At 36.8% G+C, this 18,092-nt stretch overlaps 1 protein-coding gene across 5 annotated transcripts in view; it reads right to left on the bottom strand.

Annotated features, from left to right (window-relative positions):
• ADAMTS6 (ADAM metallopeptidase with thrombospondin type 1 motif 6) overlaps positions 1-18,092 on the bottom strand; it is a 145,430-nt gene that overhangs the window by 80,005 nt on the left and 47,333 nt on the right. For all 5 annotated transcript variants that reach the window (XR_004305532.1, XR_001551922.2, XM_032441252.1 and 2 more), the window contains exons 8-9: positions 13,537-13,580; positions 10,142-10,247 (exon numbers count right to left, since the gene is read on the bottom strand). Coding sequence is in view for 3 of the 5 variants with exons in the window: in XM_032441252.1 (XP_032297143.1) it covers positions 10,142-10,247; positions 13,537-13,580 (150 nt within the window). In the remaining 2 variants the exon portion in view is untranslated. The remainder of the gene's footprint in view (positions 1-10,141; positions 10,248-13,536; positions 13,581-18,092) is intronic.

The raw sequence follows: 18,092 nt of genomic DNA, 5'->3' as shown, positions 1-18,092 counted from the left end.
TTTTCCTGTTCACTATCAGAAGCTGAATTACAGCTCTGTAACTACATATAGCCCCTTAGGAAAATAAATCATTCTTTTCATGAGAGAAAAGGAAAATCTAACCTTAGAAAGTTTCATAGTACTAACTTATTTCACCTAGGAATAACAAAATAAACCTATATGAGAGTGAAATGAGGCAACTTCAAGCTAAGTCCCTTGTAACAGTTGCATCACTAGATCTTACTTGACTGAGTCAGTACACTGATTAGTACACTACTCACACAGCTTTTAAGGAGAACAAAGCAAGGGGCAGGGAAGAGTGAAAAATGTGCACCAGTGAAGTATACTTTCAAGATTTCTAGCAGCAAATCACTACACCTACACTGAGAAGATCAAAGGCATGCTTGAGCAAGTCTTGTAGTAGATAAAAGATAGAAAGAACGGACTGTAATTTACTTGTAAGAAATGCTTATCTACTTAGGTAAGACATAGCAACTTTCTTATAAATTTTACATCCATTTTATTGTTAGTTTGTTGCTCCGGTAATCGTTGATATGATGTCATTTAAATCTTCAGAAATCTTACATTTAACCTACTTAGAAGTACTGTTTTTCACATAGACATATGACTAACTACATAGAGCCTACACTAAAAAATTAAGAACATTAACAGTAAGCTTTACTCTGTTAACATTATTACACTCTTTAATGATCTTTTCACATCAGAACATGTGCAGGAAGGAAAAAGAAAACAATGTTTCAGTATAATTTTGTTCAACGAATGAGCATGAATTTGGACACAATCTACTATTAGAGAATAAAATACTTTGTTTCCTACAATATCAGAGCTAATGTAATACATATAACCCATACAGCAATTCCTGTGTGGATATATACAGTCATTTCGTTAGTTACGCTCATACCTATTAACAGCAAAATAATGTAAATTGATACAGAGGAAGTCTGCTTTTATAGCAGTAGAAGGCTAGCTGGTTTTTATTTTTATCATATCCTTCCTACCATGTCACAACAGAAAGTTCTCCTATTTCAGTGTGGAAGACCTAGATAAATTTCTAGCCAGTGTTACTGAAGTATTGGTTGTAGCTTCCTAACTGTATGCACAGCTAACCCTTAAATGACATAAGAAAAGAGAATAAGCAAGTACTGAAAATTGGCTTATTTACATTTGGGATCGCAGCTATTGATTTGTTGAAACTAACTGATACTGCATTTTTCCACTCAAGGAAGGGATCGAGATTAGTTATTTCTCTTTTTATTTGCATGTGTCAATGTGGTTTTTAGTCTTAACTAATGATTTCCTGGTTATGGAGATCATTATAAGGTTTGGGACACCCCAATCCTTTACTCCAACGTAACGTAGAATTTCCAATTTCAATTTTAGTTAAAAACATTATTTCCCTGCAAACTGTGGAGCATACTAATTGAACAATGGTAGCTTTATAACAAGCATATGCACCATGAAATTAAACACAATTTTAGCATGTTTCTAGAACAATTGTTTTCCCATTTATTTCCTAAATACAATATTTCTCTTTGACTTTTCTCTGATGATCAAACAGTTACAATCTTGGTACATTCACATAATATAGTATTAAGCAACAAAATATGCGACTTAAAAAAAAAAAAAAAAAAAAAAGGCATCAACAGGGAGGAATGGCAGGCTTCTATAGAAATACTAGAAAAAGTAAAGCAAAAATATTTCTTCCTGGTTTACACAGCCTTGGCTATCCAGTTTTCATGCCGCAAGAGTAACATTAAATAATGTCTGTGTGCTATGCAGAGGTGAAGTATGAAAGTAATAGATTTCTACACTATAGGTCAAAATGGAAAGCATTGCCTCTAATCAGGAAGCAAACTTCTGAGCTCAGATTTCCTTTTGAAATTCATGATGCCCTGAAGGTTACTATAAACTTCCTTTTCACTCCCAATTTATTATTCCTATATTTTTGCAGAGCTCTGTTAAATGTTATTACATTCCTTTTCCTGATAAAATGCTTTAATGTAGGACACGATCTTATTATTCTATACTTCAAACAATATTTTCAACGTATTTAGAATCACAGAATCACTTATTTAGACACAAACCTTTTTCATATTTAAATGTAAGCATATTGCAGAAATGAGAGTCGTTCTTGTAGACTCACATTTACAACATTTTCTTTAAATGCACAAAACATAATTAAAATGAAGATCCCAATCAGGATTTTTTAATGGAAAATTTATTCTTCCATATTTGCAATATAAAAAGGTAGACAGAAAATAATATTCAACTTAAAAGAAGAAAGAGAAAATATCTGGGTTTAAGTGGCCAGTTAGGTCTGTTTACTGATACAAGTCCAGCCCAGCATCAACCAGTACCCCCAGGTCTGTTTCCTCTACACAGTCTTCCAGCCATTCTGCCCAAAGCCTGCAGTGTTGCCTGTAACCAAAGTGCAGGACCCAGCTCTTGATCTTGTTGAACATCATCCCATTGGGCTCAGCCCAGCTTCCCTGCCTGTCCAGATCCCTCTGTAGGGCCTTCCTACCCCATAAAGATCATCACTTTCTCTCAGCTTTGTGTCATTTGCAGACTTACTGATGAGGGTGCACTCAATCCCCTCATCCAGGTCATCAGTAAAGATTCTGAACAGGATAGGCCCAGTAATGACCCCTGAAGAATGCCACTCTTGACTGGTTACCAGCTGGATATAACTCCATTCACCACCATTCTCTGGGCCAGGCCTAGCCATCCAGACAGTTCTTTACACAGTGAAGAGAATACCAGTAAAGCCAATAGATTGCCAGTTTTTTGAGAATACAGTGGGAGGCAATGTCAAGAGCACTGCTGAACTGCAGGTAAAATATGTCAACAGCCTTTCCCACATCCACCATGTAGATAGGGTTGGTCAAGAAGGACCTGCCTTCCATGAATCTGTGCTGGCTGGGCCTGAACCCCTGGTTGTCACACACATGCCATATGATCTCACTCAAGATGATCTGCTCAGTACCTTTAGTGGCACTGTCAGGCCAACAGGCCTGTAGTTCTCCAAATCCTCCTTACAACCCTTCTCGTAGATGGAAGTCACATAGGAAAGCCTCCAATATTTTACAACCTCTCCATTTGACCAAGAATGCACACCCAGCTCTAGTAGCTTTACATCCTCCTTATATTGTGACGTTCAAAGCAGCTTCATGTCCTCCTTATATAACCCTGCCCAATGTTGGAAGTGAGATCATACAGTACAGACCAGAGCAGGACAACCCCTGGGTACACTCCAGGGTACAGCTGGCCCTTTGGGCTGCCTGGGCTCACACTGCTGGCTCACATTCAACCTGTCATCTAACAGAACTCCAGATCTCTCTCTGCAGAACTGTTCTCATAGCATCTCATCCCTTTGTCTGTATAGATCCATTCAGGCTTGGCCTGTACCTAGTGCGGAATCCAGCACTTGCTCTTGCTAAACTTCATGCCATTATTAATGACCCGGCCTTCTGGTTTGTCAAGATCTCTCTGCAAAGCCTCTTCATTCTCAAGGGAGATGACAACTTCTCACAAGTTAATGTCACCCACAAAATTAGCATAAGTTCAAACCCTGCATCCAGGTCACTCACTGAAATATCTGACCCGCTTGTCAGCTGTTCACTCATTGTACTATGCTTTTGTCTAGCTGTAGACTGGATCTTTTGTTAAGAGGAATATTCAAAGCTTTGCCAGAATCCAGAAAGATGATGTCAACTGGCTTCCCTTAGACAACCAGTTAACACTGTCATAAAATGAGATTATGTTTGTTAAACATGAACCCACAGGTTGTAACAAACCTATGTTGGCTGCAAGAAAAGACTGCACAATCTTTTAGGTGCTTTCCAGTAAATCCCAGAGTAAACTCTCTAATTTCACTAGGCACTACAATGAGACTGACAGGCCTTCAGCAAACAACATCTTCTTTCTTGCCCTGCTCAAATATTGCAACGTTTGTCAGCTTCCAGTCCACTCAGTCCTCCAGATTGCCGAGACTGTTGAAAAATATTTGAGAGAAGTCTTGCAAGGACATCTGAAAGCTCTTGGAGTAACCTCGGATGAAGCCCATTGAGCCCCATAGACTTACACTCTTCCAGCTGCGGCAGCAAATCTCTCACAAGTTCCAAGTTGGCTGAGAACTTAATATTCCCACAGACCATATTCTGACGTGATTCACCAACTAATAGAGCAGTATCATCTCTCGTCCTCCTTTGATTCTTAAAATACATCAGCATTCCTTTTGGTGACCTCTAGCTTCAGTTCTAGCTGAGTTTTGGACACACAGATTTTCTCTGTACAATGGCAAACAGTATTGCTTTAGCCCTCCTGTGTCATTTGACTTTACTTCTATAGTGTCTGCATGCTTTCCTTTTCTGTCTAGGCTCTGCTCAGCCAAGCCTTCTTTCTGCTCTCTTGACTTACTTGAACTGTATACTCCTGTGTTCTTAAAAGATGACTCTTAAAAAAGACAACAGCACTGATGGACCTCAAGGTGTTCATCACAAATACAATAAATTACAAGCTTCCCTCTGCAATGAAATCTATTTACTGACTTCTAAAGTCAAAAAGAAAAACAGTCTCTCCATTCAAACGATTTTAAACCTGACCAGTATAAAAACAACAGACTGTTTTAAGCATGTTCTGAACAAATCTGCATATTGCAGAAGTAATGACTTCTAACAAAGGTAAGCTTAAAAAAAAAAATAAAAAAATGTAGAGAGGGAATGAATTTACAAGAATAACATAACAGAGATCCTGCCCAATTTGGAGAGTCATCTCTCTAAGGGTCTTACTGTGTTAATATCAAAAAAAGGCTCAATTTGTTAGTTTTTCTTTTATTGTGTGTTGATTAATAGAACACAAGCAGAGTGACTTCTGTATAACTTCTGAGGTTTGTCAATACGAAAAAGCAAAATGACCCTTTCTACCCAAAATGTGTGTGAATGTTTCATCTTCTCAATAAGAACACAGCCAGAAATAAGAAGCATTTCATCTGTTTGAGACAAGTCCATAAGTCTAACTTTTGTTTTAAAATCTTTTTAATCATGAACTGCAAATACTATAGGGAAGAAAAAAAAAGCCTGAATAAATGGAAAGAGTAATCAACTTTACAACAGTAGTTCTTCACAAACGAGTATTATTTCTATAGTATGTAATCTAGGATCGTTAGCAGTATCAAATGGAACTGTCTACAGGTACGTACTTAGTCCCCCACCCTTTAAGAATTTTTAAGTGCAGCAGATGCAACATTTTTCACTATTTTTGCCAATATTCCAAGGACCCTGAAATAGCTGGTAGAGAAAATTGGCTGCAGCAACAGAGATGCATCTTGAAAATAGATACAACTGCCAGATTTCTTTCTGTATAAGTGACTCCCCGTAACACGTTCTGCCAGCTCTCATGCATAGGAAGCAATTGTTTGAGGACCACTAACTGGTTTTCCTACTTGAATTGTAATAGGAGCACAGTATTACAGAACTGTAGGGGTTGGAAGGGACCTCTGAACATCACCTAGTCCAACACTCCTGGTAAAGCAAGTTCCCTACAACAAGTTGCACAGGAAAGCATTCTGGTGGATCCTGAATATCTCCAGAGAAGGAAATTCTATAACTTTTCTGGACATTTTCTTCCACTACTCTGTCACCCTCAAAGTAAATAAGTTGTTTGTCACATTCTAGCGTTCAGGTTGTTTTTTTAAGACACCCACTTATTTGTTATTTGTAAGCACTGAGGAGAATCCCCCCCGCCCCCCCCCCCAGGCTGGATGTAGCTCTGGGCAGCCTGGTCTAGTGCTTGGCAACTCTGCCTGTGGTTGAAACTAGATGATCTTTGAGGTCCTTTTCAACCCAGGCCATTCCAGGATGAATGCAACACAATACAGTACAATAGAATTGGAATTTAAGCTAATAAATCAAATAAATGAGAGAGAATGTCCAAAACCAAAGGCCTTACTCTAATGCTGAAGGTTAGATGGCTAGGGAGCACCAAATGCAAGAGGCAGTCTCAAGACACGTGAGCAGTTTTATCTTTCTCTCTAAATGGAGAATGAAAACTAAACAGTGAATGTCTTCTGGGGTCTCTTCTGAGAACCAGGTACCCAGAAATACCAACAATCCATGGATCTGGAGCATTAAGTCTTTAACTCCTAGTGCAATACATAATGTTTTCATGCAGAATACCGATAGCAAAAATCATAAACCCATGACATGGACACCATTACTTCCGAGCTTCTGATAATATATTTAACTCTGCCCATCAGTTAGCTATTGACACAATATATCTGGAGAATCACTTTGATAACCACTGTGAAGATACTGCATAAAATGTTATGCCAGCAGCCTTCAAAGTGTTCTAGTCCAAAATAAAAGTAGCGTTGTCTTCTCTCAAGCAAGATAGCTTGAAGTAAGGTTTTGTTCATTTCCTTCTGCCTTAAACAAAAGCATCTACAACAATCCCAAACCAGATTCTTACCAAGTTGCATGAAGTAGAGGTACTGTTAACTCTGCCATTGGCATCAGATGTAGAACTGGCATAATCTGAATAGAGGATGTGGTAACACCAACTCTTTTCAACCTAATACTTTATCCATTTAGCTGTGAATTGTCAGGTCCTACAGTTCCCTCCCCAACATTCATTTCCTTCATCCATTTGTTCAGCTGTGTGAGGGGCCTTCAGGAGAGATCAGTTCCTCCCCAAGGTCATTGGGTCAGCAGAAAAGATTGACAAAACCTGACACACTCCACTGTTTTGTTGCTTTCTATTTTCAGAAGTCTCTAAACCCATTTTTTTATTTTTTATTTTTTTTTGCTACAAGCATCCTGTCCTTAACACATTCTGTTCCAGTTAAGTTTCATTTGAGACATATTTGTCTACTGAAATGATAACTGCACAGCTAAATACTTGAAAGTGTTGCAATGTATTTCTTTAACTACAAATTGCTGTAGTCATAATTCTGTAAAATACTTTTCAAAGTTAATCATCCTTGATGTATGAAAATATATTCCTCTTCAGTATTTTCATGAAGCCTGCTTTTTTTATTAAGCATTTACCCACTTTTTCAGGTGTCAATTGAAAGTTATTGAAATATTTGCCACAAACAACAGAAATCATATCTTAATGTAACAGTTTGGAGTATTTATTGAAAAGTAAAATATATGCCCTAAATGGAAGTTTCATTATAGCTAAAGTTATCAAAGCCAGAATATTTTATCAATTCATTTCAAAGCAATGTAAAATGTCTCCCCCTTCCAATCCACTCTGCTGAAACATTCCTCCATCTTATTAACAACTACACATGAAAAGTTTTTAACCCCATATCCTAGTTAGTTGATTGCTATGATTTTAAAGCTCCTGACATTGTCCCGTAGACCAAATTTATTCTGCAATATAAACACAATTGCATAAAACACTAAGAGATTCAAGATATTCAACCTGTTAGAAAAAATGTAAAAGAGGCAATTATCCCAATTAACAATTGAGCAATTCACATAGGCACAGCCTCACAGAATCACAGAATTGCAGGAGTTGGAAGGGATCATTGAGTCCAACCCCCTTGCAAAGCAGGCTCCCTAGAACAGGCTGCACAGTAGGCATCCAGGCTGGTCTTGAATATCGCCAGAGAAGGAGAATCAACAGCCTCCCTGAGCAGACTGTTCCAGTGCTCTATCTGTCTCACTATGAAGACGTTCCTTTGCACATTGGTGCAGAACTTCCTATGCTCCAGTTTGTGGCCATTTCCCCTTGTCCTGTCCCCACAGACTGCTGAAAAGAGGTTGGCCTTGTCGCTTTGACTACCACATTTAAGATATATACAGACATTAATAGTATTTCCTCTCAGTTTTCTTTTCTCAAGGCTGAACAGACCTAGGTACCCTCAGTCTTTCCTCATAAGAGTGATGCTCCAGGTCCTTTACCATCTTCGTGGACTCTTTCCAGATTCCTGTCTTTTTTGTACTGAGGAGCCCAAAACTGGAAACACTACTCCAGGTGAGGCCTGACCAGGACAACATAGAGGGGGAGGATCACCTCCTCTGACCAGCTGGCCAATGGCCTTTTTGGCCAACAGGGCACATTGCTGGCTCATGGACAACCTGTCGTCCACCAGGTCCTCTAGGTCCTTCTCTGCAGAGCTCCTCTCCAGCAGGTCATGTTCCAGTCTGTATTCAACTCATGTTGAATGTTGTGTGGTTCTGAGCTCCATAATATAATAAGGATGCTAAGGTCCTTGAAAGCCTTCAGATGAAGACAATGAAGCAGGTGACAGGGCCAGAGTCTAAAATTATCAAAGACACTGTCCTATACATTGGGGCTCTGAGGATCCCAGGACACATCACTGGTGTTGAAGACAGGGCTGAAAAAGGCCTCTCAGCTTTGTCTGAAACCCTAATTGTTAACTGATCAACCTCATCAAGTAATGGACGAATGTTATCTCTGGTCCTCCATTTGCTGTTAAAACACCCTGTTTTGGTGGCCTCCGCAGTATGGACTGGCTTCATCTCTAACTGAACTTTGACCACACAGATTTTCTCCCTGTGACAGACAGAATCTCTGTATTCCTCCCATCTCACTCTATCTTATTTCCAGTGACCATACGCTTTCTTTTTCCACCTAAGCTCTACATGAAGATCCCTGCTTAGCCAAGCATTATTCTACCTTTCTTGCATGATGTCCAGCATATTGGAATAGCCTGTTCCTGTGCTCTTCACAAATAGTATGTAAAAACTGATAAGCACTGATGGATTCCAATGTTTTCAACTAGAGTTTCCCCTGGGACCATTTTCCCTAGATCATTCCAGGGTTTAAATTTTCATGGCAGTTTACCATCACCAAAGATTTTAAACTTAACCACTCAGATTAAAATCTAAGTTCTATAAATCAAAAGTTGTAATCCTGATAGCTTTGAATGATAACAGAGCTGCATATATTTGATTTTTTTTCATGTATCACTGAAATAACCTTCATAAAGTGCATCGTTACATGGCATACAGATTAGAACAAAGATGTGGATGTTTTCTCTTCTTGAGCATTTCACTTAAATTCATAGCAAGGTTGCATATCACTACTAACAAGAACTTCAGTTTCTTAATGTTAGAAATATATTTTCCTCTATCCTGTCTTTTTCAACTCACACAAATAAAGAAGAAAATGAAGATGACAAAAATTACAAGTGTGTTATATTATTTTTGCTAGAATTTATACAATTGCTTTTTATTTTCAGAATTCATCCACTTCAGTGCAACTGCAGTGGTTTTTTTAATACATAGTGTAAATAAAATCACACTTGCCAAGTGATTATCCTGCATGATAGTTGAGCTGGAAATAATAAATGTTTACTTCCAATGCTGCTTTTTATCAGCAGACTGATAGCTTCCATTTCAATATACATTTAAGCTTATAGCAGTTTTATCAGCTACTGATTGGAAAAAACATGTGACCTATAAACTCAGTGTTGGTCAACTGAAGAAAGGAAACCTCTTTATAAGAGAAAGTGTTTTTAGAGTCATCACAATGTACCACTGATGCTTGCTTTTGTAGGAAGACCTGAAGTACTTCACAACCAATTACATCATTTAAGATTCATACTTATTCATTCTCATAACATCGTGCTTTTCAGAGTGATACACTAGTGCTTTAATGCACAAGTGATGTTATGTTTTTTTTAGTATATCTCATTCTTGAATGAAAGAAGACTGAGTATATGAATATTGACAATAGAAACAATGTTTTATTCAAAACTGTTTGAATTGTATTTAAGACAAAATAATGAAAAGCAAAAAAGGAACCTTATAACCACTTTTGTTTCATAAAGAAAGGTAGACAAGTAAGAGATGGGACAAAGAAATTTTTTCAAAACCTAATATTAAAAATATGAAACAGTAGGAGAGTTGTGAGCCAAATCTCAAAAGCCCAGATTAAATGGAAACTGAAATCAAAGGGTAAACAGTAAGTCTTCAGTTGTAATGGTAAAGCTCTTGATAAAATATACTTCATAAAATGTAGTGCTACTCATGAATACTTTATGCAGAAACATGGAGCACCAGAATAGGGATGGTACAGCCACACAGGAAAAAAAATGATATCCATAATTAAACTAATAGTAAAAATGTGATACATTAAAACATATTCTTTTTGTAAACTCACTCACTTGTGACCAATCTCATGTGCAATGGTAAAAGCTGAACCTAGGCCAATGTCTTCATTAATGCTGCAGCTCCTTTCAGGCTCACACATTCCAGCCACAGAGGCCAAGCCTGAATAAACAGAAGGAGACACAAAGGGTCATGCCAAGGTGTTTCAGTCTTAAAAGCCCTAGTTATAAATGCCTGGATTCTTTTTAATAATCTCTATGCACAGAAGGAGCAGTTGGCAAAAGGTTAACTTTCTAGTCATTTGCAAAATCACTGGGGGGAATTTCACTTTGCCGGCTAGACATTAATATTTTTTGAACTGCAGTCAGTGCTGGAAAATGTCTAGACTAGGGGTTAGATTTATAAATTTTACTTCTGGTAACTTGGGACCACCTAGTAACTTGAGCCAGAAGGGGGAATTCAAGAAAGCATTTCTATTTTAACATTCTTGAGGCTGAAGAAAGCAAAATGTATCCACATTATTTTTCTAAAGAAATCTGTTTAAGTTTAGTGGGTTCATAAAAACATACAAGCAACTTTTTTAGCTACAAGAAGCACCATATGGTACTTAAAAAAATTATAAAAACAAAACTGCATGCATCAATGAAGAGAAGGGGGAGACATGTTAATAAGTTCATTTAAACAAGTCTTTTCCATGTATCTTCTATTATCTTCTGGAACTAAAACCTTTCTAAATGACAAGTGCTTCTAAAAAATTTCTTTACAGAAAGCAAGGCACTGGCATTTCCAGAATATCATTCTTCATTATTTCTTACATTCTTCAGCAATAGAGTATTACACAACACATTGCACTACCCACTAGATAAAGCCCTAAGCATCACATTATTTTATGTATCCCTCTCTAGGTTTATCTGAAAAAAAGCAGTAATCCCTTCTTTTTGATGAAATTACCTGCACAATTAACTACACTGTGACAGAAGAATAACTGGGAACGGTGTGACTTTGCAATGCAAAATAAGGAAAACAAAAAACAAAACAAAACACAGAAAACACCACTGTACTCTTTATGAACAAGCAGGCACTTCAAATTATTCCGTTTGGACTACCAGCAAGCCAGCAATAAAATGGCAAGTGCTTCCTAGCTGCATCCACATGAGCAGTAACTTGGAGCTAAAGGAGCTGGTCAGTAGAAGAAAGCACTGACATTCAGTGCTATTTCTCTACACATTCCTTTATGCGTGTGTGCTGCTCATTCTACTTTGGACGGAGTTTTACCTCCGCAAGTCAAACATAAACAGCACACGTGGTTCAAAGCTTCCAACTGGAAAAAAACATCAGAGGCTATCACTAGGATTTAGACCCTAAGATCTCTCCTAGGCTTACACAGGAGTATCTGGGAAGTACATGTTCTGACTTGCTTTTCTCTGCAATAAACCAAGTCAGCACACAATACAACTACTCTGATAACCAAACCAACATGGGCAAAAGGCAATAATGTCAGCTTGTTAAACTTCCATCAGAACAATACTGCTACTCTAAATCAAATCACTGAAGCAGGCGTAAGCACTGAGAGCAGGATGAAGAATCAGAAGAAAAAAGTCTAGCCACTGACAGAAGTGTGTACACTGTTTGCTTTGTACAACCTGTAGAAAACAGAATAATTACAGTTCACATGCCTAACTTACACTATCCTAACAGAGTAGCAAATTCTGAATTCAACATGGTAATACTTCTGTAACAACAACCATGTTCCTCTGCAAAGTGCACCATGCTGGGGTGGTGAAGCCATCTCTATCTTCAGATTTTTTCACTGAATGCTTGCTTAGTGACTTATAGGACCACACTAATAACATATAATTATGCACTATGCCTGCAGAAGGTGACAGAGATCTAGTAAAGAGTGCAGACTATAGCTCAGATCAAACAAGAACAGAATTGGCCTTCTCTGCTGAAATATAAATGCTGCAGAGAAATCTGAGGCCTATCTCCACTCAGCTCTACATAAGATTCCCTGTTTTAAGGAACTATGACAGAAGAGAGATGTGTGTCCTCCTGTAAAGCCTTCACTTCAGTTTCTTCCTGGAACACCAGTGATTCACATTTGTTCTGACCTTTTGAGACCTGAGACTTCAGTCTAACAGACAGCTTAAATCTGTGCTTTAGCTACTGGAGGTCAGTGGGACTTAAGCATATTAAATGCCTTGCAAAAGAGGGCCATGGAGCTTTACCTCTTCTCCAATACAATACTTATAATGGAAATACACGGTCACAGTTTTAATGCCAAGGGTCTCATAACAGTACTTTGATACCATACACGATTTGATTTTTGGAGCAGAATTTGCCTTTACATCTGATACAGAGATGACTAGTACACTAAAGACCTGAATTAAAAACACTGCACGTAAATATCAAGCAGTTTGCGAGTGAATGTTCTCCCTTTTAAATTCAATTATCGCTTGCTAAGACAACTTTGCAGCATCAATGTAGACAGTCTCTTCAGTTTTGTCTCCTCCATGGAGGTATCAAAGGAAACAAATTACGTTTAGAAATTAATAATCATATTTTGCCTTTTACTCAATCAAGCTGTTAACATACTTTGTATTTCCAATTGCCAAAAAAATTCTGATACCTTTCTCCTCACGTAAACTACTTTCCTTTGCCACGAGTGTATTATAGGGAAAGACAAAGCAAATATGATTATCAACTCTCATAATGAGAATATTCACAATCTTAACTAGCAAAACTAGAATTATATCTTTAATTACTTCTGAGTAAATTTGAAAAATGCGTAAACATTAGAGTAGTCTTTGAATAATGTATCTTTAAGGCATTAAAGCATTACTACAGGTAATAACTATATCACAGCAAATAACTTTTGGTGAGAAATTTAGGCATGAAGAGAACAGCCCTGCACCTAGGACTGTCATATGTGTTTCTCTGTTGTCAAAGCATGGTTTTAAGGAGTTTGTCTAATTCTTTGTTCCAAATTCATGGAAGGAAAAGTCTGAATCTATACTCCTCAAGAATAACAGAATAACAGTGTAAATCTTAAGGCCCTTTTCCTTCCTATATTGATTTTTTTTTTTTAAATGTTCTTGAGGTCTCCTATTTGTATTTTGTAATAGCTCATGGAGAGAGGTTAAACTAAAACAAACAGCACGTTCTTTCCTCTGATTATTGCTTGGTAAATCTGAGTAATCTTCTAGGCTTTAGCAGCATTACAGCTGCCAAAGATGAGATGTCCATCAGCAGCTCATTTAACTTAAACTTCCAGTGACCTATCAAAGCATATACATATCTAGGTGACCTCCTATTGTTCACATTTATAAAACTACAACATTTTGAAAACGTAAACTTAAAAAATATATATTCAGTCAATAAGTCAACATATGAGTATAAAGCAAGGAAACCAACTTCAAAGACAAACTGAAAATTCTGTTTATGATCTTACCCAGAGTTCCACATGGTTTGTTCTTATAAGTGCAGATATCGTATCTGTTAAAGAGAAAAAAAAAGTAGATAAAATACGTCAGAGAATTAGATTTGTAAGATATTTTGTATATTTGTCACATATCTGTATCATAGATCAAGTTGTCAGACGGCAATCAGCTTAATTATGTGCAGCCAGCTGGTGTCGGCATTTTCTACACTGGTATAAACCACAAGCTGCAGTACACTCGCAGCCGCTGGCTGCAGGCCAGTGGGACACCTGCCAGCAAGAAAAAAATGGTTAAAGTGGATCTTTGTAATCACCAGCTCCATAAAGCAGTCTACCACGGTGTTATGAAGTTACAGAAGCATGTCTCTGGACTGCTACTGCTTCAAAACGCTTGACTTCTACTTTTTGAACATACTGGAATTCTCTACAATCTTGCACTTCAAAACAAACAGTATTAATTGCAAGTCCTAATATTTAGACTTTGATTCTAATTCAAGACAGTAACTTCTGATCATAACACCAAACATTAGAAGTAATCTTAAGAACTGGCACTGTAATTCCCATCTCTTTTTCTTACAGTAATTATACGTGTCTTAAGAGCACACTACAATGAACTAAAATGAAAAACAGACTTCTGCCAAAAGCTAAACTACATATTTAAAGGAAAAAATTCCTTTATTTTAGATATGATCCATCAAATACAGAAACTAAAGACTTTGCGCAGTTGACATGCAAACATCTTCAGTGACTTTGCTAATCAGAATAACAATGTGTCCTGCAACAGTCATAATTCATGAATGACAACTTCATATTTTGAGTTAGTAAATCTACGGTATGGTAGTGACATGAGAACATTCTTATTACATCTTTGAATTTCTAGGATTTATTCTGATTTCCTTGCAGGGTGTTCCAGAAAAACTCCCATTATTTTGGATGGCAAGAGAAAACAAAGACAAAAAGATCTTTATGCTTTAATTTTTAACCTAAATATATACTACCTCCAGACCACTGGCCATTCCTGTTAAATGTAACATAAGTGCTGTTTTCAAAAATGTAGAAGCCAGATCGTGAGATAAATACATTTCAGAGTTAACAGAGTTAATATCTGTCTATAAGCCAAATCCATGGACAAAATAACAAAGCTTAAAATTTGGACCAAATCCAATAAATTCTCTGTGCATGTAGACTGCTGTGACCATATGGAGTCCCTGGGATTTTTAAAGGTACTAAAAATGGATCAGTTTGCTGGATTAAGCTTTAATTTTGAACTCAGATTTCCATATGCATTGATCTCACCAAAGTGGCTCAAACTCTGTCATCTTAAATGCAACATAAAGCCCTCAGTGATGTTCCATTTGCTTTTTCTGGAAAGGGCTGTACTCAAATCAGCATTGCTATACAAAATGTGTCAGAGTATAGTTAGGTTTTGTATGTTACAAAGCTGAAGCATGACAAAGAAAGACTTTTTTTTGAACATTTTCCGCCCTTACTATCCATACAGAAACAAACCAACTCTTTCAGGACAGAGTATGAACCCAATGCTTTTGAAGTTCATGCAGAATGATTCCTCAAAGTAAACAAGGATTGGAATTCTTTAATGAAGAAATCCAAATTTGCATGAATTCTCTTAAATGGAGTTTAGAAATCAACACCAGAAAGTTTGTGCAACTCAGAGCAGTTACTGCTCTTCTCACGCTTTTTAATATTGAATGATAATTGGAAAATTAAAAAAAAAAAAAATCAATTAATACCAAACAAAGACAAAATGGGTAAGTTCCACTATACTCAAATAAAAAGCTGTTACTGACTTCAGTAGAGCTGAAAATTTACTCTTACAGACTCCATCTGCTTACTCTCACATAGGTATAAAGATGAAGGTATTTCCTCACATTCAATTAAGTTTCAAAATGTATTGCTGATAGGAGAAAAAGATGTGAATTAAATCCTTCATTTCTCTTACACTTTTGAAAAACAAAGACTAAATCCTTCTAATTGATTGTGGCAGCTAGTGAATATTCTGCACTATGTAGAGGTTAGCATTCATAAGGAAGACTGATGATAATGAAACTTAAATTAGGATAATTAAATAAAATTAACAAAGATACTTTCTTTTCCAGTCAATACGATATTTTTGCAAGAACAATCCCAGGGAGGAACAGTATTCTAATTATGTTTTAATTAGCTATTCAAATAACCAATTAATCAAAGTTAATACACAGTAATTTAGGCTTCTTCTAAGCAGCACTCACACATTCTCTTCTTCATTCTCAAAAGAAAGACAAAAAGCAAAGTTTCCAATGTCCACCTGCTCCATTCTCTTCAAGCTGTTTATTTTTCTTTTTTCCCTTTCATTAGCTTCTACTTGCATTTTTTTCTAAAGCTGGTATCATTTTCACGTGCTGAAATGTTCAATTCCGCCATCTGCTACTCTTCATGATTCAAAAAAAAAAAAAAAAAAAAGGCTAATTTGCCCTTTTTTACTTTGAATTTTCAAGGAATCCATTTAACCACCAAGATCCAATATAATTTTTATTTTTTTTGTATTTTCACAGAATTTGAAGGCAAAAGAACTATCAACCTAGCTGTCTCTTGTCCATACTGCTTGCTTTCAAATCTTAACTGAAGAAAACAGTACAAAGAGGGGCTTCTTTCCACCCATAACTCATAATCAGTAAGAGGCATAGTCCTTACATACACTGTGGGAGCTGTCACACTCATTACATGACTCTAAAAAGCTTCCCTCTGGAAGGAAAACATTTGCTCCTTATTTCTTTCAGTTCCATGCAAGATGTGGAAGAGAGAGCAAGTCTACAAATACCTAAAACAATTCCTCTCACTAAGGAGCAATATCTGAATGAGATTCAGGATAAAACATGAACACAAATGAGGACAATACAGATCAAAACCCAAAACCCAAACAGTCTTAAGTTAAACTCCCAATTTTGAAGAAAGATCGTAGAATCACAGAGTGGTTTGGGTTGGTAAAGAACTTAAAGGTCATTTAGTTCCAGCCCTTTCAATAGACAAAGTTATTTGAAAATGCTTTTAACTTGATCTTGAACACCTCCAACATTAGAGAACCCCCAGAGCTTCCCTGGACAACCCATTTCAGTGTCTCATCACACCCTCAAAGTAAAGAGTTTCTTCCAGTGTCTAATCTAAATCTACCCTTTTTCAATTTAAAACCATTACCCTTCTCCTGTCAATATACACCCTTGCAAAAAGTCTCCATCTTTAGGTCCCCTGCATGAACTAAAAGGCTGCAATAATATCTCCTCAGAGCCTCCTCCAGGCTGAACAACTCCAACACTTTAAAAGCTACCAAATCTTAGTGCTTTACTCAGAAGTTTTTTCCAATACAGTTCATCTGCCTTCCCCCCAACAGTAGTCGTCTGTGAGTGCTCACAGGGATTATTAAGAGGATAGCACAGTAAAAATCTTCCCTGATACACCCTGCTGTTTCTACAGCTTAAGGAACTTCAAAGAATGAATTTGCATCTTTGTTTTTGAATTATTTCTCTCCTAATTTTTCCAGAAACTAGACAATTGCTTTTCAAGGGGATGTTGTTATGATTTTATCAGTAGGATTGAGTTCCTTTGTCCCAGAAGAGATTTCTTCCATGTCGTAATCTTTTTTTTCCTCTTAAATCATAGAAATAAATTGGACTCTGGACAGTATCATATTCCAATGATGTGGCCTTTTCTGTCACCCTCCTTTAAGTCTTAGGGCTTTGTAAACTCTTTGAAGATATTCAGTTGATTTAACAGTAGCATTAGCAGTAAAAGATACAGGGGTAAAATGATTTACCTCTTCTTTCTTCTGTCTATAAACTGAAGGGTAACAGTGCCTCCAATAATGCTACTTGGATTATGTAAAATTGCCCACTAAAGGAAAAGTCTCTGTTATTACCAGATGTTTGTTAATGGAAACTTCCACTGTGCCAGAGAGATGGACTATCTGAACCAAGTTAGCACTGATATAGTAATATGGAAGTACAGGACTAGAAGTATATACTAACCTTGAAAGTGTATCCACCAAATAACAGCTTAAAAGAACTTAACTAACCAACAAGAACAACCCATAATACTTTAAGTATGAGAAATGAAGCATGAAACAATTCATCCTTCCATTTCTAAATTACAAAAATCAGAAGCGAAAAATTGAGTTGTTTGAATGTCAACATACTCTTTTTCATAAATAGCTGTTTTTAAAAGTTTTTTTTTTTTGGAAGTGCAGACAATTTCACTAGTGTTAGTGTGTGGAAAAACAGCTATAAAACCAATACCAACATCCGATCAATTTTTGTAATAAACTTTTCATTGTAATACCTCAGTAGTTTACCACTTTTAAGATAATTTGGTCATTCACTACACTTGCACAGGTTACAAACAGTAATACACATATATAACACAATACTTGCTGATCTCTTTCTAAAACTTTTACTACAGTATATGCTTAGACTTACAGAAAGTGGTACACCACAACAGCATTCTGCCTTAAAATAAAGTACACGTCTTATTTGGCTTCTTCCTCAAAAACCTCAAACCAAAAAGAGCTATTTAAACCA

Source organism: Coturnix japonica, chromosome Z, assembly GCF_001577835.2.
Source record: "Coturnix japonica isolate 7356 chromosome Z, Coturnix japonica 2.1, whole genome shotgun sequence".
Classification (NCBI taxonomy): Eukaryota; Metazoa; Chordata; class Aves; order Galliformes; family Phasianidae; genus Coturnix; species Coturnix japonica.
The sequence above is the reverse complement of the archived record's forward strand: the minus strand, read 5'-3'. Positions and strand labels throughout refer to the sequence as shown.